Here is a 23,392-nt window from a genome sequence, read left to right on the forward strand (position 1 = left end):
AGCAGGTATCTGGCAACAAAAAGAAGAAAAAATTGATCCACTGAAAGAAAGCTACAGGGCCAAGTAAACGCTTGAGAAAAGAAATCTTAGTAAGTTTGCAGGTGAAAAGGAAGGCATTCACACGAAAATAAAACTAGATGGAGGCGCCTGGGTGGCTCAGTGGGTTAAGCGTCAGACTTCTGCTCAGGTCATGATCTCACCGTTCGTGGGTTTGAGCCCCGCATCAGGCTCTGTGCTGACAGCTAGCTCAGAGCCTGGAGCCTGTTTCAGATTCTGTGTCTCCCTCTCTCTCTGACCCTCCCCTGCCCACACTGTCTCTCTCCCTCTCTCTCAGAAATAAATAAAACATTAAAAAAACTTTTTTTTTTAAGAAAATAATTTAGATGCTAAATAAGGGGAGGGTAGTGACAGAGCGTAGAGAACTAATTAAGGATCGGTTGAAAGAAAATTTTTTAAAATAGGAGTTCCAGAATAAAGAATAAGCATTTTTTCCTCACCACAAAATACTCCTCAACCAAGAGTATTCATTTTCAACTTACTTTTAAGGCCTTATAAAAATGGCAGGGGCGTCTGGGTGGCTCAGTCGGTTAAGTGTCCAACTTTGGCTCAGGTCACAATCTCACGGTTCGTGGGTTCAAGCCCCGCGTCAGGCTCTGTGCTGACAGCTAGAGTCTGGAACCTGCTTTGGGTTCTGTGTCTCCTTCTCTCTCTCTGCCCCTCCCCCACTCACGCTCTATCTCCCACTCTCTCAAACAATAAATAAACATTAAAAAAAATTTTTTTTTAAACTCAGCAGTCTTTATAGAAATAAATAACTGATATGTTCACTCCACTTTCTGGCTGTCCACCTTTGCAACTGCCATTTCCCTAAGGAAATCAAGGACATAATTACTTTCAAAATCGATAAGAATCATTCAACTTAGGCCATAAATACTAGGTTTAGGTGCAAGACTAGCAGGTTACAGCAATTTCATTTTACCCACCTGGAAACAAGGGCCTAAGCTCAAAATGTCAAGATGGACACTGCCACTTCTCTTAACCGGGTCTACGGCATCCAGTTGCCAAGCAATAGCCATCAGACTACAAAACAATATCAGCAGTCGCCAGTGATGCATTTCTGCTTAAACCACCACAAATATCAGAAGTCCAACCAAAACACCAATTCAATCATAAACAGAGTTGCTACCCTTAGACTTGCGTATGCTCTCTGGCTCAACACACGCATGTCTTAGCTGTAATGCAAAGCGGCCTGAATCCCTCTGGATCCAGTGAAACAAAAAAGTACAGGCAATATATCCAAAATTTAAAACTTTTAGAAATAGCGGAAACAAATTACACAGACACCTCTCAGTATACATGGGGCTTTTTCTCCCCTCAGTAAAAAGGTGAACTCTTCTCTCAACTATACTAAATGGGTTATCAAAACAAAGCCTATAAGATACTTTTCAGAAAAAGTATCTCTGCTTTTCAGCATGCGATACATTTCATATGGAGGCTCTAGTTATTAGGTCTGCTATGTGACCTTGGAAAGTCATTTACTATCTCTGTGCCTCAGTTTTCTCCCTTCCCAATCTCAAGGTAAACTCTAATTTGAATTACACATTTAATACTACTATCGTAAGTTAAGGTATATAAGTACCTTATGTTAAACACTGAAAATCCTTAGACTTTTGTATCGCAAAGTCAGTAGGCTTTAACCTAAAAGAATGTGAGGAATAATTTGCTCTGTGTATCCTTCTCTTAATTACAACATAAGGAATATATTAAAAATGCTTCCGTTTAAAACTCTTACGTCCTTAATTTTTAACAGATGTTGGCAAGTTTGATTCCACAATATTCATAACAACGCAAACAATAAAGCCTGAGGTCTTTTAACACTGAAGACAAAAAGAAGGAAATATTTACTTGTGTTAGTGGGCATATAATCAAAATCATTCTTTTAAAATTTAGAAAACTATATTTCTGTATGTGGCAGATAAGCCTAGAGATCAACAGGTAAGAAGTGAAGAAAGTTTAAGGGGCGCCTGGGTGGCTCAGTCAATTAGGCATCTGACTTCAGCTCAGGTCATGATCTCACAGTCCGTGGGTTCCAGCCCCACATCAGGCTCTGTGCTAACAGCTCAGAGCCTGGAGCCTGCTTTGGATTCTGTGTCTCCCTCTCTCTCTGCCCGCCCGGCTCCCACCCCCCCCCCCCACTTGTGCTCTGTGTCTCTCTCTCAGAAACAAATAAACATTGAAATTTTTTTAAAAAATAAAGTTTAAAAATTAATTGGGAAAAAAATCTATTTAATTTAAAAAATTGGAGAACAATGGTGGTGTGATTCCTTCAAATTCCTGCATCCCTATTATGCTGTCCACAAGTTTCGATTTGGGGTTCTGCGTGCCTTTCAAATCCTTTCTCAAGATTACACAGAGAAAGTCTTTTCTATCAAGTTTTAAAACTAATGCTCTATCAATCACACAATCCAATACAGGCGGTAACATTTTACTTCCTCAGATAGATCAGTAGTACAGCTGGCTTAGATGGTTTTTGGTCTCGAAGCAGAAGGATGGGTGAAAACTCGCTACAAGCCCCTGATGGCTTTGTAATTAATTCTGTTTTATCTAAGTAGCTTCAACTTCCTTCTCAATCCTGCTGCCTATTCCCAAATATCTTTCAGGCGGGTCGGACACACTGGCAGTCCTGTAAGGGAAGGGTCTGCGGACTCGGTGGAGCCCTCCTCCCCCCTCCATTCAGTTCTCACCATGATCACTTTTACGACCGTATCCAGTCAACAGAATAGACGGATCCAACCTTAACTAGGTCCCTCATCACAGGAAGTCCTGGGTAGAACTGCAGCTGCAAACAGCATCCCTTTAAACTACCCCCAACTACCTACAGCAACACAAAGTTAAACTAATTCCCACCGACAAAAGGCGTCGTGTGCATTCATTCTGCTCAGCCCCAGGATGCTGCGGGTGAAGCTCAAGGAATAAAAAGGCACCTCCCCAAGCTATGAAACTTTTTTTTTTCCACCCCAAATCTTCTCAATGAAAAGTTCTCTTGGGAGCCAAGGGGTGAGAGAGTTAAAAACAACAACAAAACACTCGCAGGATGATGGGCTCCAGGACCACGTCCCAGCTGTCCTTGCTCTCCGTTGTCAGGGGCTCGGCCGCAGTTTCCCACTTTTCCTTCTCCCCTCACTCCCCAAGATTCTCACTCAAGAAAAGCTCTATTCACATTCTCAGACCGCTGGCGAAATAAAGGGTGAAACTGCAATTATCAAGGAAGGGGGGGAGGGAGAAAGGGAAAAATATTTCAGAGGCAGAAGGGAACGAGAACCATGGTCGCTACTACAACGGCAAGGTAAACGCCAGTCTCATCAGGATATGGGGGGACGCCCATGTGGGGTACCAAGAGACGTGCCCCGAGGGTGCACTTGGAGCTCTCCGGGCAGGCTGAGACGAGGGAGCAGAAAGTAAGAAAACCTGTGCTTTCCCTGCTTCTACTCTTCCCCGTCCAAGAGAGGAAGCTGAAGAAACTGGGGGAGGGGCGGGATGTTATCGTTCTCCCATTGGGGGTACACAAGACAGGCCGGGGGTGGGGGGGGGCGTCCTTCAGGGACTCACTCCCAGTTCGGAGGTCCACCCAGGGAAGAGGAAACCCCTAAATGTTACCCACCTCCGTCCCAAAAAAACAAGAAACAAAAAAAAAGTAAGGGGGGGAATGATTAAATCCAGATGGGGAGCCCCTGGAAACGCCCCCAGGTCACTCATCCTCATTAGCAAGCGGAAGGGCTGGGACCAAGGGGATGGAGGGTCCGAGGGGTGGTCGGGGAAGAGGCCCCACCCCCCGACTCAGGAGGGAAGGGGAGCCCGGGCTCCCAGCCGTCCCCTCCTTCCCCGCGCCTCCCCCCTAGGCCACCCCCTCCAGGTCCCCCCTTCCCTTCCTCCAGAGCCCGAGGCGGCCGCGGGGGAGGCGGCTGCTCCTTCCTCCCCTCACCCACCCCCGCCCCCACCCCCACTTCGCCCCCACCGCCCGCCCGCCCAGGGCCCGTTACCTGCTCGTCGAAGCGGCTGACCACGGCCTGGACCCATTCCACCGGCCTGTGCGCGGCCATGTCCTCCCCGCGGCCGGGGGGCGGCGGAGGGACGGGCCGGCCGGCGCCCAGGGCCGGGAAGAGGGCGGGGAGCGGGGGCCGAGGTGCAGGCAGAGGCGAGGAGAGGGTCCGAGGAGTGCGGGCTCCGAACGTTCCCACGGGGGTGGGGATGGGGGGCCTGCGCCGAGCCGGGAGGGGGACGGGGGAAGGGGGCGTTGGCGAGGAGGCAGGGGGAAGGGGGGCGGGGGAGGGGGACCCGGGGAGGGGAGGGGGCCTCTTGGTCGCTCTCCCCACTAGCGCCGTCTCCCCTCAGCCATCACAGTCCGAGACGCCGCCATGACACCCCACCGGAAGTGGGATCCTTTCCACGGCCCGGGGAGAGGGAGAGCGAGCGAGCTAGAGATTGAGAGCGCGGCTGGGAAAGGGGAGGGGGAAGCGAGAGGGCAGGCGGCCTGCCGCGCATGCGCCCGCGCCGGCCGGTTTCATTAATGAAAAAGCGAGTCCTGCTGGAGGTGACGTCACCTAACTCCTCCGGGCCGGGAGGCGCGCGTCCCTCTTCGCCGCCGGGCTCACCTAGACTCTGGCCCTGGGGTTCGGCCGGCGACGGGCGGTGCCGACCCGGGAGCATCCGCTCGCATCCCCGCCGCCGCACGAGGCTCCCCCTCCCCCGCCGGCCTCAGGGTTTGGATTGCTCCCCGGGTTGGAAGTTAGGGGGCCTCGGGACTAGCGTTTCTCCCAGCGCGCAGATCTCTGCAGCTGATCCGGGAGGCTGTGCTAGAGACCCCCTCTGCCTTAAACTCTCACAAAAAACATAAAGTACACAATCTCGGGTTTCCAGGTCCTTCGTAGCCAGTATAGACTGCTGAGAAACGGGGCAAAGTAAGGCCAAGAGAGATAACAATTTTTTTTTTTAACTGTCTCTGAAATCCCAGTTGCTAGACATGGCAGTCAAAGTGCTCAGACTCCGGCATGCAGTCCGGACTTCCTCTGCTGAACAGACAGGCACCCAAGTCAATAAAACTTTTGCACGGTTGATAATAGATTCAAGTTGCACCATCCTCAAAACTCCTCGAAGGGCTTCCCGTACCCTGTTGATCCATCATCTCCTTTAAATCTTTCAGTGAACCTTTCCAATAGGGTATTACCCTCATCTAACTGATGAGGCTGGGTCACACGAGGTTCTGAGATTTGCCTGAAGTCGCCCAGTTGGGAGGTGGCAGAGTCAGCCTGCAAACCCAGGTGGTTTGACTCCAAAGACAGCAAAAACAGGCTGTGGCCCCCCAGAAACAAAGGGGTCCCCTGTGCCCCTAATACCACAGTTGAAATTATTTCGTGTGAAATTGGTTTTCCAGGAAGAGGATTACATCCAAAACAATGATCCACCTGTATTGGTGGTTGATATGAACTTTGGAATGAGCTATTTTCTTTTTTTTTATTTTTTTTTTTAATTTATTTCTAGGAGAGAGAGAGAGAGAGACAGTGTGAGCAGGGGAGGGTCAGAGAGAGAGGGAGTCACAGACTGAAACAGGCTCCAGGCTCTGAGCTGGCAGTCAGCACAGAGCCCGACGCGGGGCTCGAACCCACGAACCGCGAGATCATGACCTAAGCGAAAGTCGGACGCTCAACCGACTAAGCCACCCAGGCGCCCCTGGAATGAGCTATTTCCGAGATTACCTTCCACAATACACCTTACTTTGGATAATCTTCAAATGCATTTACACATTCTGAGCACACGCGAATTAGCCAGTTAGGCCACATGATATAACTAATTCGATGACAAGGCAGACCAAAACTGGTATTTTATATTCACCACACACGCACACACACAAAATCCTCTAAGCCGGTATCCCATGCACAGAGAGATACCCATGAGAGAAGTTTCCAACCTTTGCTGGCTGGTGATTGTCCAAAATACATATTAAATTAATACTTCATTCCACTAGAATGAGAAGGATAGGGTGTAGGTCTCTCTGTAATCCATTCTTTAAGGATGCCACATAAATACCAACTCACTTCTTTTAGATGATGTCAGAAATGATGGTGGCAGTGTTAAAGAAAAGGATGAATATTAAATGAATGTCCATCTCTGCCCTTCCCAACTAAAACCCCCGAAAAAGCTCTCACTTGTACCTCCAGAGAGGCTGTCCTCTCCATTTCTCAGGCTTCCTCTGAAAGTTCCCAGTTGCTTTCTTGTTGCCGGGGCTCTTTGTCTATGCCCCTCACCTTCCCTGGCCTGGATGCAAATGTCTAAACCCTCAGCTCCCCGGGCTCCAGTGGCATTCCATTCCTGAGGTCCCTTTGTGCTTCTCTTTCCTCTGCGTCCCCTGCTCCCCATTCCTCTCTAACTCCAGGGAAAGAACACGCAAACTTCAGTCCTTGGCCCTCTGCTCTTCTTGCCTTCCCCAGGCTCCAGCCAGCCTTAATTCACTGATTCATCCTAATCTGCACTTCCTGTCCCGTTGCCCCCACTGACTGCCAAGCTTCTCATAACACTTGGAGTGTTAACACTAGACTTCACTCCAACTTCCTCTCCAATTAAATTCATTCAGTTCTGCTGAACCAATATGAAGAGCCCAAACACCTATTGTATATACCGTGCACCGTGTCAGGCAGTGCATTCCAAAGCAGGGATTCTAAACAGAAATGCCAAAGAAGAGAACGCAGAGATGCTGGTGAACGAAGGAGCCCATCCCCCAGTTAAAGGGGCAGCTGTCACTCAACTCACTGCCGCCAAGCAAGAATATTGACAGTGTTGCTAGATCTTCCCCTTACTCAATAGAAGCTGGAAATCTGAATGTACATATAAAATCGTCCAATTTTTACATGGTGGCAGCCTATTCACATATTTTAAAACCCTGTGCAGCCAAACAAACTACATCTGCTCTCTGAATTTTGAGCATCCGCTTGACTAGCTCTGATCGAGGAAAGATACGGCTTCAGAGTGGGATAGAATTAGATTGTGTCCTAACATCCAGCTCTGCACTGTCCAACACGAGAGTGTTCAGGATAACTACTAGCACTTGGTAGAGGTTTAAATGCGTCACCCCTGGGGCACCTGGGTGGTGCATCCTGTTAAGCCTCCGACTTTAGCTCAGGTCACGATCTCACGGTTTGTGAGTTCAAGCCCCGCGTCGGGCTCTGTGCTGACGGCTCACAGTCTGGAGCCTGCCTCAGGTTCTGTGTCTCCCTCTCTCTCTGCCCCTCCCCTGCTCATGCTCTGTCTCTGGCTCTCTCAAAAATAAATAAACATTTTTTAAAATTTTTTTAAAGAAAAAAAAATGCATCACTCTTGTCAACTATACTTAAATATAATAAAATTAATCCAAATGAAAGGAATCCAGCAGTCTCTGCCAATTTTGTCTTCAAGGGTCTTGTTCCAGGAGTATTCCCTCCAGTTCCACCCATTTCCCGCCCCTCCACTCCCTATCCCCCAGCCCCATCCCTGCTCCAGGATCCCAAGGAGCGCTGGGCACCTCACAGCTGAGGCACCCATCTTCCCAGCAGCTGGGAGCTTAAGTGGCCAGCTCTCAGCTGAATCCCTTTCCAGAAATTGTCCTCCGCAAGACAGAAATTGCCCTCCGGTCACACCAGCTCCAGGAGAAACTGCACAAGTGGCTGGAAGATACAGGCCCTGGGATGGGACCACCCAGAAGCACTCTCGAGCCCTCATGAGTGGGCTCCCCGGGTGGGGGGTTGGGGGTGGAGGGTAGGGGGGGAGATCAGGTGAGGCCTTTGCTTGTGATTGCATTTCATCTAAGTTCTCTTTCTGCTCAGTCCTACTCTTCTAGTTCTTCACAATGTTGATCCCAAAGGGTATTACCCAATAAATTTCCTGCTTGCAAATCTCCATTTCTGAGTTGGTTTTCCAGAGGATCCGAACTAAGCCAATAGTCCCACGAGTGTGGTCTGAGCCAGTGGAGCTGAATCATCCACTAGCCAGCTGCCAGTAAGGCCCCAGGTGAAGGCCTTCATCGGCCCTGGCACGCTGTGGCTGTGTAACCATTAAAACTGTCAGCAGTGGGGAAGAGATGGGATGGATGGGATATAACACCAGTTCAAGAATGCCTGGGTAGATGTAATTTATCAGGCATTTTTTTTAATATGGGGAAGATAGACATTTAAGAACTGTGAGATTGGACAGCTATTGATGGAGTAAGACAATGAAAAGTTGTGGGTGGTGAATCCCCAATTAAAGGCTAAAGCTAGAGAGCGTCCTTAGCAACATATAAATGAGGGGGGGGGTGCGCAGAAAATGCTGACGATCAGGCCCATAATTTAAGTATAAGAATAGTAGAACTCTGGGGTGTCTGGGGGGCTCAGTCGGTTAAGCGTCCAACTCTTGGTTTCAGCTCAGCTCACGGTTTGTGATTTCAAACCCTGCATGGGGCTTCACACTGACAGTGCAAGAGCCAGCTTGGGATTCTCTCTCTTCTTCTCTCTCTCTCTTGCCCCTCCCCTGCTCGATCTCTGTGTCTCTCTCTCAAAATAAATAAATAAACTTAAAAAAAGAAAAGAATAGTAGGGGCGTCTGGGTGGCTCAGGCTCTGACTTCGGCTCGCGTCATAAATAAATATTTTTAAACATTTAATTAGGGGCACCTGGGTGGTTCAGTTGGTGAAGCGTCCAACTTTGGCTCAGGTCATGATCTCACGGTTTGTGGGTTCGAGCCCTGCGTCAGGCTCTGTGCTGACAGCTCAGAGCCTGGAGCCTGCTTCAGATTCTGTCTGTCTGTGTCTCTCTCTCTCTCTCTCTAAGCGTCCAACTTTGGCTCAGGTCATGATCTCACGGTTTGTGGGTTCGAGCCCTGCGTCAGGCTCTGTGCTGACAGCTCAGAGCCTGGAGCCTGCTTCAGATTCTGTCTGTCTGTGTCTCTCTCTCTCTCACTCTGTTCCTCCCCTGCCTACACCACTCTGTTTCTCTCTCTCTCTCTCTCTCAAAAATAAAGATTTTTTTAAAAGTTAAAAAAAGAGAGAGAAGAGTAGAATTCCAAACAAGTTGAATCCTCAGCCCTGGAAAGTCTTCTATGTCAAGGTCAGTGCCACGGTTAGAAAGAAGTGGGATCCTAACACTTTGGGGCAAGTGAATTGATGCCCTTAAAAACCTTCAAACCGGGGCACCTGGGTGGCTTAGTCGGTTAAGCGTCCAACTTTCGCTTGGGTCATGATCTCGAAGTTCGTGGGTTCGAGCCCCGCGTCGGGCTCTGTGCTGACTGCCAGCTCAGAGCCTGGAGCCTATTTCAGGGTCTGTGTCTCCCTCTCTCTCTGACACTCCCCTGCTCACGCTGTCTCTCTCTCTCTCTCTCTCTCTCTCTCCTAGAAATAAATTTAAAATATATATATATTAAAAAAAAAACCTTCAAACCCCACATCACTCTGCACACGCTTGGTTTGTAGAAGCGCCCCACTCCTCAGAACCCCCCCCATCACCGCTTGAGAATGAAAAGTATCTGCCTTAGAAGGCAACACACATCCTCCTTAAGGCCTACCTGCACTGCTTCTCCTGTCTGCCAGACTGTAACTGAAATCAAGTCACAAAATAACCCCCACTGCGCAGACCCTGGGACCTGCCAAAGGAGTAGAGGAACGATATCCTGAAGGAGGTAGAGGGCTACCTAACACGCATATACCTGCAGAACCCAGGAGCCTACGTGCAGCGTTGGTTCCCCAGAGTACGAAACTGGGGAGGGAGAAAGGAAGGGGAAGAATGTAACGCTAGACAGAGCAGACTTTGTGGGTACAAGTATGTGCCGGGACTGCAGTATTTACATTCTCTCAAGGTCCCCGGGAGACAGTGCAAGCAGGTCGCTAGGAGGTTTCCAGGAAGCTTAGGGAAAGCAAAGGCCCCCACTAGGTCAAACAGAAAGGCCCGAGCCATCACGGCAGGGACGAGAAGAAGGGAGTAAAAACGCAGAGAAGCAGTCACGCTGGCATGGACATACCACATACAATCCCCCCCCCACCCCCACCCCACACACACACGTCCTGCCGTTTATCACAAGCAGTAAGGAGTATGCTAGTGAAAGGGACATCAGCATCACTGAGAAGCTCCGTGGTGGCTCTTCTCAAGACCAGGGCTAATGGCAGACAATATTGTTACAGAGCTAGGCTCCCTGATGGCCATAGGCTTGATGGGATCTTGAAGAAACAGAGACCTGGTTGGCACGCTTCACCGACAGAAGCAAGATGAAGCAGCTTTGTTATGAGTGGCACAATTACAGTGGCAACCTAGGACACGCGACCCACAGAGATCTATGGAGGCAGTTAACAGAACACCATGTACCCAGAGGAAACGGGCCTGGGCAGCCCGCAAGGTTTGATGTGTACACCTTTAAAAAACCCAAGGATGGATGAAGAGGAGGCTGAAGGAACCTGCCTCAATAAAGTCACAGTCCCTTGCCTGGTTTCCGGACCTTGGCCAGTTTTCAGACCCAGAACCTGATGACTAAAGAAGACTGTGTTCCCAGCAAGAATCTAGACAAATGAGTCCTCTGGTCCTCCCTGAATGTATAATTAGAAAAGACACATGTGGTGGTTGGCAGAAGCCTCACATCTGTTCTTTGGCCTACGGGGTAAGAGCTGTCATAGTGGAAAAGGCCAAGTGAAAGCTTCTGAAACTTCTCCCCCCCCACACACCTCCCCGCAATCCAGCAAGATTCTAAATTCTTCAAAATGTGGATCTCCTAGGAGAATGCAGAGACAAGAGTGCATGTCCCAAGTGACCACATGGCAAGGGAAGAGACCAGGCATGGGCCCAACAGCGTGGCCTCATGTACCAAGGGCTATCTAGCCACTGATGCCACCAAGTGCCCAACCAGCCAGCAACAGAGCCCAAAACTAAGTCCCTGATATGGCACCATTCCTCAGGAACCCAGCCAGCCTGTTGATGGCAAAATGACTTCTTCTTGCCTAGGAGGAACAGTAATTCATCCAGACTGGAATAGAAACATTCTGGGTGTGGGTTTGCATTTTCTGCTCACAGAATTCTGTTGTGTTAAGGCCCTTCTGTCTAAGGGCCTAAGGAGGGTTCGGTCCACTGACATAAGATCCTAATGTAACATAGCCTTGGACCAAAGAAACCTCCCTAAGGTGAAAGAGGTATGCAGTGGGTGCATGACCATGAACTCTATTGGTCCTATAGCATACCACGCGAGCCAGAAACTGCTAGCCCAATGGGATGACATAATAGCTGTTTAAGGCATAACTGAGGCTCAGCTTAGAGAAGACGGACCAACATCTTCCAGGACCAAAAAAAAAAAAAAAAAAAATGCACCCTAATCAATGACAATTATGTGCCGCTGTGTCTCCAGTAGGTAGAATTCATGGATCTGGGAGCTGAGAGATGGAAGGAGTGGCCCTGGATGACCCCAGTGACCCACTAGGGGACTTTGTGTTTCCCATGCCCACAACTCTGGGCTCCGCAGGTCTAGAAGTCCTGGTTCCCAAAGGGGGAACACTTCTACCAGGGAACACAGCAATAGTCCCACTATACTTTAAGTAATGGCCGCCTCCCAGTCACTTCAGGCTGCTCATACTAAGACACAAGCAGGCAAGGAAAGGGGTCATAATCTCATGAGGGATAATTGGTCCTGATCGTCAGGAAGAGGTAGAGCTATAACACAGAGTAGAAGAGAAGAATATATTTGGGCATCCATAGGGGCATCTTTTGGTTTTCTCTTGTTCAAGGAGGATAGGAAATGAACACATGACACCTGGGTGGCTCAGTCAGTTGAATGTCCAACTCTTTTTTTTTTAATTAAAAATTTTTTTATGTTTATTTATTTCTGAGAGAGAGAGAGGCCGTGTGATCGGGGAGGGTCAGAGAGAGAGGGAGACACAGAATCTGAAGCAGGCTTCACGCTCTGAGCTGTCAGCACAGAGCCTGACACGGGGCTTGAACCCACAAACCATGAGATCATGACCTGAGCCGAAGTTGGACGCTTCACCAACTGAACCACCCAGGTGCCCCTAATTAAATGTTTTAAAATATTTATTTATTTATTTATTTATGAGACAGAGAGAGAGCAAGTGGGGGAGGGCCAGTGAGAAATGGGGAGAGAATCCCAAGCAGGCTCTGTGCTGACAATGCCAAGCCAGACGCAGGGCTCGTATCCAACTCTTGATATCAGCTCAACTCTTGATATCAGGTCGTGATCACTAGGTCATGAGATCAAGTGCCCTGTCGGGCTCCGCATTGAGCTTGGGACCTGCTTGGGATTCTCCTGCGCTCTCTCTCTCTCTGCCCCTCCCCCCAAATCAATAAAGATTTAATAAATAAATAAATGAACAAGTGCAGCAGCCACGTCTGAAAGGGGCATGGTGATGAGGGGCTCAGACCCTCTCAGAGATGTGTGGGTTTGGGTGACCACACCACAAAAGCCTCTGAGAGTCGCAGAGATGCCAGCGTAGGGTCAGGAGACTCTAGAAAGGGTAGAGAAGGGAGATGATCAACGGAAGGCCATAATTCATTCTACTAACCTTACTCTTGTGCATTTCCCCAGGGAAAGTGACAACCAGATTCTTGTAAGAATTTTCCCTAGAACTCATTGTGGATCTGAACAGTCCAACAGTGGGACAGTAGTGGATGCTATGGTGTCCACTTCCGGCCTTGAGCTCTCATATCCCATCCCCACCCCTGCTGCTGGGAGTGTGAGTAGCGGATGGCTGCCTGAGACCCTCTGTAGAAACTGCGATCAGTTTGAAGAGAACCACCTTCTCTTGAATGGCTGAAGCCTTTTGTTGCAACTATGTCTTAGTCTGACTTTTCCTTCTGGCCAAACCTGAGTTCTTGCCTCCTGCTCCAGGCGTTAATCCTGAAAATTCTTCGCAATGAACTTGGGCACAACTTTCCAGCTCAGGGTCAGTTTCTAACTAGGACATCCGGGTTCAAATGACAGAGTCACCTCTTCCTAGCTAGTGACCTTGATAAGTTAATTCCCCACTGGAAGCCTCACTTTCCATATCTACTAAGTGGGATGATAATAGAAATAACTACATGGTGGGCTGTCACAAGAGTTAAACAAAATAATACTTACAAGGGGCTTGGATAAGCTCCTGGCATCCAAGAGGCATTTCCCAGCAAGGGAGAGGAATAGCCAAAAAGATGATAGAGAAAAGATTCAGCCTGGGGCATTTGGGTGGCTCAGTCAGTTAAGCACTGGGCTCTTGATTTCAGCTAGGTCATGATCTCAAGGTCATGAGATCAAGCCTCAAGTAGGGTTCAGTGCTGAGCAGGGAGCCTACTTGGGATTCTCTCTCTCTCTCTGCTCCTCTCCCTCCCACTTGCCTTCTCTCTCTCTTAAAATACATAAATAAACATAAAAAAAGAAAAGAAAAGATTCAGTCTGACTCCTGAAGGAAAATTAAAAAAAAAAAAAAAAAGAACAACAATGGAAAGAGAGGGGAGTTTGCATGGGTTAGGGAAGGTTCAAGAAGCACTTTGGTGGTGAGAGATACCGCACACATTGCCATCATTCTTTCCTTTCTCCCCAGTTTTGCTCTAAGGGAACAATGTGACCATTTAAAAATAAACAAAATTCCTTACCTTCCCAGACTCTTTCTACTGAAGATGGCCAGCGACCCAATTCTGCCAATGAGATATAGGCCGAAATACTGGATAGAGTTTCAAAAAAGAAAAAAAACCTATTGTTTTCCTGATTTAAGGGGATGTTACTCAGCTGGCATTCATGAAGCTTTTGACATTTTCTTTTCTTTTTTTTTTTTTTGTAATGTTTATTTATTTTGAGAGAGATAGCGTGTGCATGGGAGCTAGAGAAGGGCAGAGAGAGGGGCAGAGAGAGAATCCCAAGCAGGCTCCATGCTGTCAGCTCAGAGCCGATACGGGGCTCAGTCTCATGAACCATGAGGTCATGACCTGATGGGAAATCAAGAATGGGACGCTTGACCAACTGAGCCATCCAGGTGCCCCCGTCTTCACTCTTTTTTTTAATCTGGGCCTGAAATAATTTGTCTAAGCCCACTTTTAGCCAGACAGAAAAAGACAAATACTGCATGGTATCCCTTATATGTGAAACAAAAAATAAAAATGAAAATAACTTGAACTCATAGGAACAGAGAAAAGATGGTGGTTGCCAGGGACTGAGGAATGGGGGGTGTGGGGAGATGCTGGTGAAAGGGTACAAATTCTCAGTTTTAGGATGAATGAGTCCTGGGGATCTAAAGTACAGCATGGTGCCACTAGTTAATAACTGTATTATATGCATGACATTTGCCAAAAGAGTAGATCTTAAGCATTCTCACCAAAAAAGAAAATAAAAAGTAACTGTGAGGTGCTAGATGTGTTAATCAACTTGATTGTGGTAATCATTTCACAATAGATATATCTATCAAATCATCACACGTTGTACATTTAAAATTTGTTATAGGTTATCTGTCAATTATACCTGAATAAAACTGGGGTGGGGGGAAGCCTGCTATATCATCCCATGGCTGACCTTGCCCTGGTCTCACCTCACACCCCTGACCTTTAAAGCATTCACGATAGGGGGCGCTTGGGTGGCTCAGTCAGCTGAGTGTCCAACTTCGGCTCAGGTCATGAGTTCCAGCCCCGCATCCGGCTCTGTGCTGACGGCTCAGAGCCTGGAGCCTACTTTGGATTCTGTGCCTCCCTTCCTCTCTCTGCCCCTCCCCAGCTCACGCCTCTGTCTTTCTCTCAAAAATAAACATTTTAAAAAATTTTTTAAAAAGCGCTCACAATGGAGTACCTGGCTAGTTCAGTTGGAAGAGCATGCAACTCTTGATCTTGGGGTCATGAGTTCAAGCCCCATGTTGGGTATAGAGATTACAAAAATAAATAAGTAAACTTTAAGAATTTTTTTTAAAAAGCACTCACGGGCACCTTGTCTTCATCTCGGGTGTGCTAAGTTTCTAGTTCCTAGTCATACCAAGCCACATGGGAACTGTAATAAATTTGTTTGCATGATTAATCAAAGGAGAGCAGCTGGAATCAATTAATTACCGGCTAATTTTTATCAACTGCCTCGGTAACAAACACCGAAAATGAAGATTCATTCTTTTTAGTCCTTAAAAGGTGAGTTATAAGCAGCTGAAAAAGAAATGTTTTTCCTTCTGTCTTCCGTGATATAGGTTGTCCACCAAACTTGAGATTCAGAGAATTCTGCTTCTATTATTCATTTCTTCATTCATTCATGAATGTCTCTTGCAGCTAAGTGTTACACAGGGGATGTAATAGAAGATTCAGTCCTTGCGCTGAAGAAGTGTACTTAGGAAAGATAAAACAAGTCTCTAACTATCATAGGTGACAGAATACTAAAAGCTTCTTTTCCAAAAGTACTCGCAAATGTCAGGCACTATGCTATGCACGTATACGCAGTATCATTTTTAAAGTTCATCCAAACATATGAGGTGGATATTACTAGCCCTATATTACAGGTAAGGAAACAGAGGCTCAAAAAGGTTTAGTAATAGGTTCAGGCCATCCAGCTAGTACATGATGAGGCTGGTGGTCAAATTCAACTCTGCCTGCAGGCCACCCCTCTTAACCATCATCCAGCATTGTCCAAAGAATGTTCTTTGGAACACTTACCTCTTTAAACATTTCATGACCAGACGAGTTCAAGAAATGCTGTATACGATAGCTCCTTGTTGGCAATTCACAATGTAACTTCTCATTATAATGTAATAGTTTAGACCAGTGCTACACAAACTTTTTTGGAAGAACATACAGCAAAAAAAAGTTAACCACCCATACCCAGTACAGATTTGTTTGTTTACTTAAAAATTCTGGACACATTCTAAGCTATTCCTCATTTTATTTAAAATATATTAATTTTGTTCTTGCTAAAATGTCTAATACTAGCAATATTATCAATGGTACTTAATAAATTATAAAATGTGAAATATTAATATTTTATAGTGATTTTTAAATGTTTATTCATTTGTGAAAGAGAGAGAGTGAGATGGAGCATGAATGAGGGAGGGGCAGAGAGAGAGCATCAGCACAGAGCCGGATGCGGGGCTCGAACCCCGGAACGGCAAGTTCATGACCTAGGCCGAAGTCAGACGCTTAACCAACTGAGCCACCCAGGTGCCCCTTATAGTAATATTTTCACCAAATTCATTGTGATTGGACTTGTTTTATTATTTCTCAGCATCTTGATTTATCGATCTTTCTAAAATTCTAGCTCTAAAGTTGAGTTTCCTGGGGCACTTGGGTGGCTCAGTTGGTTAAGTGTCCAACTCTTGCTTTCGGCTCAGTCATGATCTCACAGTTCATGAGTTCGAGCCCCCCCACATAGGGCTCCACACTAACAGTGTGGAACCTGTTTGGGATTCCCTCTCTCTCTCTCTGCCCCTCCCCCACTCTCAAAATTAAATAAAATTTTTAAACCTTTAAAAAAGTTTTTTAAATAAATAAAATCTTTAAAAAAAAGGATTCCATCAAAAAAGTGAAAAGACAACTTATAAAAATGGGAGAAAATATCTGCAAATTATATCTCTAATAAGGGATTTATATCTAGAATATAAAAAAACTCTGATACCTTAACAACAACAAAACAAATGACCCAATTAAAAAATGGACAAAGACGCCTGGCTGGCTCGGTTGGAAAAGCCTGCGGCTCTTGATCTTGAGGTCCTGAGTTCGAGCCCCATGCTGGGTATAGAGATTACTTATTTATAAATAAATTTTTAAAAATGTTTTTAATGGGCAAAGAATGTGAATAGACATTTCTCAAAGAAGATACAGAGCTGCTCACCATCTTTTAAGCCATCAAAGAAATGCAAATCAAAACCACAATGAAGTATCACTTTATACCTATTAGGATGGCTCTAATACAAACGACAGTTTTGTACAATACAATGAAAACGTTGGCAAGGATGTGAAGAAGTTGAAAGCCTTATACACTGCTGGTGGGGTGCAAAATAGTGTAGCCACTGTGGAAAATATCTTGGCAGTTTTTCAAAAGATTAAACGTAGAGTTTAATCACGCGAGCAAGCAATTCCACACCTAGGTATATACCTAAGAGAAACCGGAAAAAGCAGGTGCACACAAGATTTATACATGAATGCTTACAGCGGCATTATTCACACTAGGCAAAAAAGAAACAACTCAAAGATCCACAAACTGATGAATGGATAAACAAACTGTGGTGCAGCCGCACAATAGAATATTATTCAGCTGTAAAAAAAGGAATGAAATACTTACGCAGGCTACAACCTTGAAACACGGCTGAACCTTGAATACATTATGCTAAGCTAAGGAAGTCAGTCACAAAATGCCACATGTTGTGATTCCACTTACATTACGTGTCCATAAAGGCGAATCCATAGAGATATGGATTATTATTAAATTAAATTAGTGGTTGCTTAAGGCTGAGGGGTTTGGGAATAAATGAGGAATGATTGCTAATGGCTTTGGAGTTTCGTTTCTAGGTGATAAAATGTTCTAAAATGTATTGTAATGGATGAACAACTCTCTGAATATACTAAAAACCATTGGATTGTACACTTTAAATGAGTGAATTGTATCCTACACGAATTATATCTCTCTCTATAGAACTCCCTAAAGGCTCTGCTAAAAACCTACTAGAACTGACAAATGATTTCAGTAAAGTCACAGGGTACAAAATTAACATATAGAAATCTATTGCATTCCTATATACTAATACTAAAATAGTAGAAGGAGAAAAAAATCCCATTTACAATTGCACCAGAAAGAATAAAATATCTAGGAATTAACCAAAGAAGTAAAAGAACTCTCTTCTGAAAACTGTAAACATTAAGGAAAGAAATTGAAGATGACACAAACAAATGGAAAGGGGGCACCTGCGTGGCTCAGCTGGTTGAGTATCTGACGTCAGCTCAGGTTGTGATCTCACAGTTCATGGGTTCAAGCCCATGTCAGGCTCTGTGCTGACAGCATGGAGCCTGCTTTGGGTTCTCCGTCGCTCTCTCTCTGCCCCTGGCCTGCTCATTCTCTCTCTCTCTCTCTCCCAAAAATAAATAAACATTAAAAAGAATATTTTTAATGAAAAGATATTCCATACTCATGGATTAGAAGAGCCAGTATTGTAAAAATGGCAATACAACCCAAAGTAAAATACAAATTTAATGCAATCCCTGTCAAACACCAACAAAATTTTTCACAGAACTAGAATAGTCCTAAAATTTGTATGCAACCATAAAAGACCCCAAGTAGGCAAGGCAATCTTGAAAAAGAAGTACAAAGCCAGAGATATCACAATCCCAAATTTAAAGTGAGGCTGGAGAAGAAAGGACTGGACGCTTCTCCTATCGAGAGGACTAGAGCGGGCCTGGAATTGGAGTTAGCAGACCATGGAGCAAACTGTGGTCCTCAGCAGAGCCGGGAGCAGTAAGGAACAAGGCTGTGACTAGAATAAGGGCTGGTAAGTGAACGACTCAAGATATGTGACACCGCGCTTTCTATTTAACCCTATGTGTTTAAAAACAAACATACAAAAAAGGCTGACCTCTGGGAGGCAGGTGACTATTTGGGTCAGAAAATGCAAAAGGCTACCGATCGGCCAGAAGGCCAGGTCGGCTGCAGAACGGGCCACGTCTAGGAGAGTGGTAGGAAACAGAGCCACGCGTGGGGCCACTCTGGCCAAAGCCCCGCAGGCCTGGCTGAGAAATCGGAACTTACTGCTCATAGCCCCGAAGTACAAAAGGTGGTTGTTACCCAAGCACAAAGCCACACCTATGTCTGTAACCTTGGATCTCAGAAAAGAAGACACTTGGTATCAGCTGTAGAAGTCAAAGACAAAAGTCCATCCTTGGCTCTGACTGTATAATTCCAAATGTGTGAATAATTCTTGGTTGTACACATCACAAGCCACGTACAGTTTACCTAACAGAAAGGGAGGGCCCTGTCAGGATACTGGTGTGTCACGGAATCGGTGGGTAAATTGGGCGACTGGCCCCGGGAAACAGGAAAGAACCGATGGATGTGAGTCAGCAGGAAACCTAGCCAAAGGCATGACACAGGAACATTACTCATGGCCACGGCCACGGGCCAGTGTGCTTCACAGGCACCGTGGGGAGTGCGCCCTAAAGGTTCCCGTGTCTGTGTATCATCATTCCCTCCAAGATCACTGTTCTCAGCTGGAACATCCCCATTGGCTGAGCCAGGAGGCAAGAAAGGAAAAGTTCGGCCTTTTCTCACTTCCGAAACAGGCCAGGGCACTCCTATCAAGATCTTCCAAAAGTGGAATCCCCACTAAATAGGAATGAGATTTAAGTGCTGTCTAGGGGAAAAAAATCACATGTTCATAGCTCAGAAATATCTGAAAAGAAGACTAATTTCTCTATGTTGTTTCAGTTTTAATTCAGAGCTATGATTGATTTTTTTTTAAAGTGTATTTATTTATTTTAAAAGAGAGAGCATGAGCAGGGGAGGGGCAGAGACAGAATCCCAAGCAGGCTCTGACACGGAGCTCAATCCCACAAACCAGTGAGATCATAACCTGAGTTGAACTCAAGAGCTGGATGCTCAACCAACTGAACCACCCAGGCGCCCTGATACAGTAGATTTAAAAAAAATTTTTTTTAAATATTTATTTATTTTTGAAAGAGAGAGAATGAGAGAGACAGAGTGCGGGTGGGGGAGGTGCAGAGAGAGGGAGACATAGAATCTGAAGGAGGTTCCAGGCTCTGAGCTGTCAGCACAGATCAGAGATCAGATATGGTAGATGTTTAAGGACATATTTAATGAAGACTATTCAATTTGTCTTATATAGTACCATGGGGACACAGTATAGGAAAGTGGGTTAAGTGCATGTCTTGAACTCAGACCAGACCTAGATTTGAAGGCCAAGTCGGCTGTTTCCTAGCTGTGTGGCAATGGGCAAGCAAATTAGCTTCTCTGGGCTCAGGCTCATCTGTAAAATGGGGTCATTATAGTACCTGCCTCACAGCTTTGAACTCTGAAATTTAAGTGAAATAATACTTGTGAAGATCATAGCAGTATCTGGCACCCAGGAAACACCCCATAAGTGTCAGCATTTTATCACTGTCCTAAGGTATGAGAAATTAATATGGTCATTTTGGGTCACACGCACCTTGGGAGCTCTGGCCTGACTTAAAGTCCTGGCAGCTAGAGCCATATAAGGGTAGATCGATATCCAAGTGTCCGTTTATAAGTACTTGTGTTTCCCCCTCATTCTTTTTATTAAGGCCATGGGTTTTGGTGCCGGAGATTTCAATTTGTATCCAGAACTTCCAGATCATTCCTGGTCACCTCGAATGAGTTACTTAACTTTCTTTAACCCTCTCTCTCTCTTTTTTTTTTTTTATTACAAAGTGGGACCAATAACATCTACACAAAGCAATGCTATGAGAAGTAATTGAGTTCACTTACACGAAGTGCATAACACAGTGCCTGGTAAGCGAAAAGAGTCCTCATTATTATTCGTTGGTCCTCATGGGCTAGGAGAGAAGAAATACTTCCCAGGAAGAGGTACTTCCTTCGATAATCCTCACCACATGTCAGTTTTTCTCTTTGATGCTTGTCATCTAGCAGAGATGCTTTGGGCTTCTACCGAAAATGTTTTTCAAATTGCCTTTCATCCAGCTTCATTGAGATATAATTGACATAGAGCTCTGTGTAAGTTTCAAGTATACTGCCTGGTGACTTGACCTATATATATTGTGAAATAATGACCACAGTAGGCTTAATTACCACTCATCTCTCATAGAATGACCAAAAAACGTGTTTCCTTGTGATGAGAGCCTTTAGGTTTTTAAAAATCATCTTGACCAGCACGAAATCACCCTTGTGGGAAAGGCTAGTGTCTACATAACTAAACAGATAGACCAAATCACTGTCAGCACATTAGTCCGGGGGTAAAAGCAGGCCGGCATTTCTCCGGCTGTGTTCCACTGAACTCTCTCATTCATTCAAGAGATGCTCCTCGGGAACGGGTGCTGTGGTTAAGCTGGGCAAATATGACAATATCTTCCGTGGTGGAAATTACAACGTATCTCAGCTTATCGGAGGCTCTGGGAAGGGTGACAGCCACCAGGAGAAGGAAGAAAAAGAACCATTGTAACAATATTACTCGAACACAGCATGAAGGAACAAAACCCCTCATCGCGAAACACCAATAACATACTGTGCTAAGTGCTGAGGTAGCCATTCAGAAGCAGATGGCTTAATTTTGGGTTCCCCAGGGAGCAAGCCTTCACGTCTACATAACAGCCCCAAAGTGGTGAGGGCAAGTTCATGATTCTCACGTCTTTCTAAGCAAAGCAAAGTTCTCATAGGTAGGGTAGCTATATTTTAGAACTAAAAATTGGGACTCTTTGGAAGTATGGAAAGTCAGTAATTTAAAGTAATAAAACTTATTAAAATCAGGGCACATGATTCCTCACTACAGCACTAGGTGTATAAGAGGGGTTCCGACATTGAACTGGGGTAAATTTCTTGAGAAAGTCAGTCTCAATGTTTATTTTAGCCCCCTCATTTTACTTGCCTGTCACAGTCACGTGGACCCTCTAAATGTAGAGGACATGCAACTTTGTATCATTAATTAGTTAAATGAATTATCAAAGGGGCACCTGGGTGGTTCGGTCGGTTGAGTGTCGGGCTCTCTGCTGATATCAGCACAGGGTCTGCTTCAGATCCTCTTTTCCCCTCTCTGTACCTCCCCTGTGCGTTCTCTCTCTCTCTCTCTCTCTCTCAAAAACAAATAAATATGGGGGCTTCTGGGTGGCTTAGTTGGTTAAGGGTCCAACTTGGGCTCTGGTCATGATCTCACAGCTAATGGGTTCGAGCCCCCATTGGGCTCTGTGCTGACATCTCAGAGCCTGGAGCCTGTTTCGGGTTCTCTCTCTCTCTCTCTCTCTCTCTCTCTCAAAAATAAACATTACCAAAAAAAAAAACTTAAAAAGAGAAAGAAACTACCCCCATTCTATAATTCAATAGTTCCACACATTATGCAATGTTTGGACTTACAACTTTGAAGAAGTTTCCTGTATATCTTTAATGTGTACACTTTACATTGAGAAAGACACAGTTCAGCCACCGTAATCCCAGTAAGATGCTGTGGGGCTCATGTGGTGGGGAAGTCATTCACACCTTGGAATGTTAATTGCACTTGCTCCTCAGCCTCAAGTTCAAAACGCTGCAGGATGCTTGTGCAACTACGTGTCCTGTCCTGTCGGGCTGGCTCTGGCATTCGAAAGTAAAGGAGGAGAAGAAAATCATTTCAGTTTTGCCCAGAGTGAAGGTTAGTCTTTTTAAACTCCCCTCATCTGCACCCTCCTGCCCCCGCTTCAGATAAAGTAACCTACATAGGCGGTACTTGATACAGAAATTTAATGCTTTTTCCATCCTCTTCAGAGGTAAATTCTTTCAGCTCACTTTTTCCATTTGGTGCATCTCCTGTCTTCGGCCAGTCGCCTTAGATCTGATATGAAAGTAACATAACCCAGGGCAGTTGGATGAACCCCTTCCTTTGCAGCTTACATTCAGAATTTCAATTTTTTTTCCCCAGTTACACTGATATCAGAGTCCCTGTGTTTGCAAAAGCCTTCTAGAAACTTGGGAAATGCAGATTAGCTAGCCAAGCTGATGGACTAAAAAGATAATCGTCAAGTATCACCCACACGCTAACTGAAAGCCCAGACTTTGATTTTAGACAGACCTGAGTTTGACTGCCTCTACTTACCAAGAGACTTGGGGAAAGTTAATTAACTCTCAGTGCGTCAGCGCCTTCGCTTATAATGCAAGGCTATAAATAGTACCTACCTCATAGTGTTGCTTTGAGGATTGTGCACAGAAATGCACATAAAATATTTAGCACAGGGCTAATGGTGGAGTGGCACACTCCAAAAATGCTAGCTATTATTCTCATCATGACCCCCATGATTACCACCATTCTGTCATACGAATTACTTCAAGCAGATACAGTCGTTGTGACAGATTCCACAGATTGTCCCATAAAGCATCCGCCCCAACCCTTTTTATTTATTTATTTGAGACAGGGGCTGGTGGGGGAGGGGCAGAGGCAGAGGGAAAGAGAGAATCCCAAGCAGGCTCCGTGATGTCAGAGCAGAGTCCAGCTCAGGGCTCGATCGATCCCACGACCATGAGATCGTGACCTGAGCCAAAATCAAAATCGAGAGTCGGGCACTCAATGGACTGAGCCACCCAGGCACACCCCAGGCCCTAGCTAAAATTCACAGTGCCTGGGCTCTTTGGTAGCTAGAGTTCTGCATATGACCCAGCTCCTGTCAAGCCGGTGCCCACGTGCCCCAGCCACGAAAAAGATTCAAATGAAGTAGCAGCTACCTGTGGTTGGATCCACCTTTTCGCC

General features: G+C 45.8%; 1 protein-coding gene across 3 annotated transcripts in view; it reads right to left on the minus strand.

Annotated features, from left to right (window-relative positions):
• NF1 (neurofibromin 1) overlaps positions 1 to 4,109 on the minus strand; it is a 263,862-nt gene extending 259,753 nt beyond the window's left edge. For all 3 annotated transcript variants that reach the window (XM_039252830.1, XM_039252840.1, XM_039252820.1), the window contains exon 1: positions 4,041 to 4,109. In XM_039252830.1, coding sequence (XP_039108761.1) covers positions 4,041 to 4,100 — 60 coding nt within the window. In that variant the 5' untranslated portion in view covers positions 4,101 to 4,109. The remainder of the gene's footprint in view (positions 1 to 4,040) is intronic.
• Positions 4,110 to 23,392: the final 19,283 nt, after the last annotated feature.

Source organism: Hyaena hyaena, unplaced genomic scaffold (genome assembly GCF_003009895.1).
Source record: "Hyaena hyaena isolate Hyena2069 unplaced genomic scaffold, ASM300989v1 scaffold_10, whole genome shotgun sequence".
NCBI lineage: Eukaryota > Metazoa > Chordata > Mammalia > Carnivora > Hyaenidae > Hyaena > Hyaena hyaena.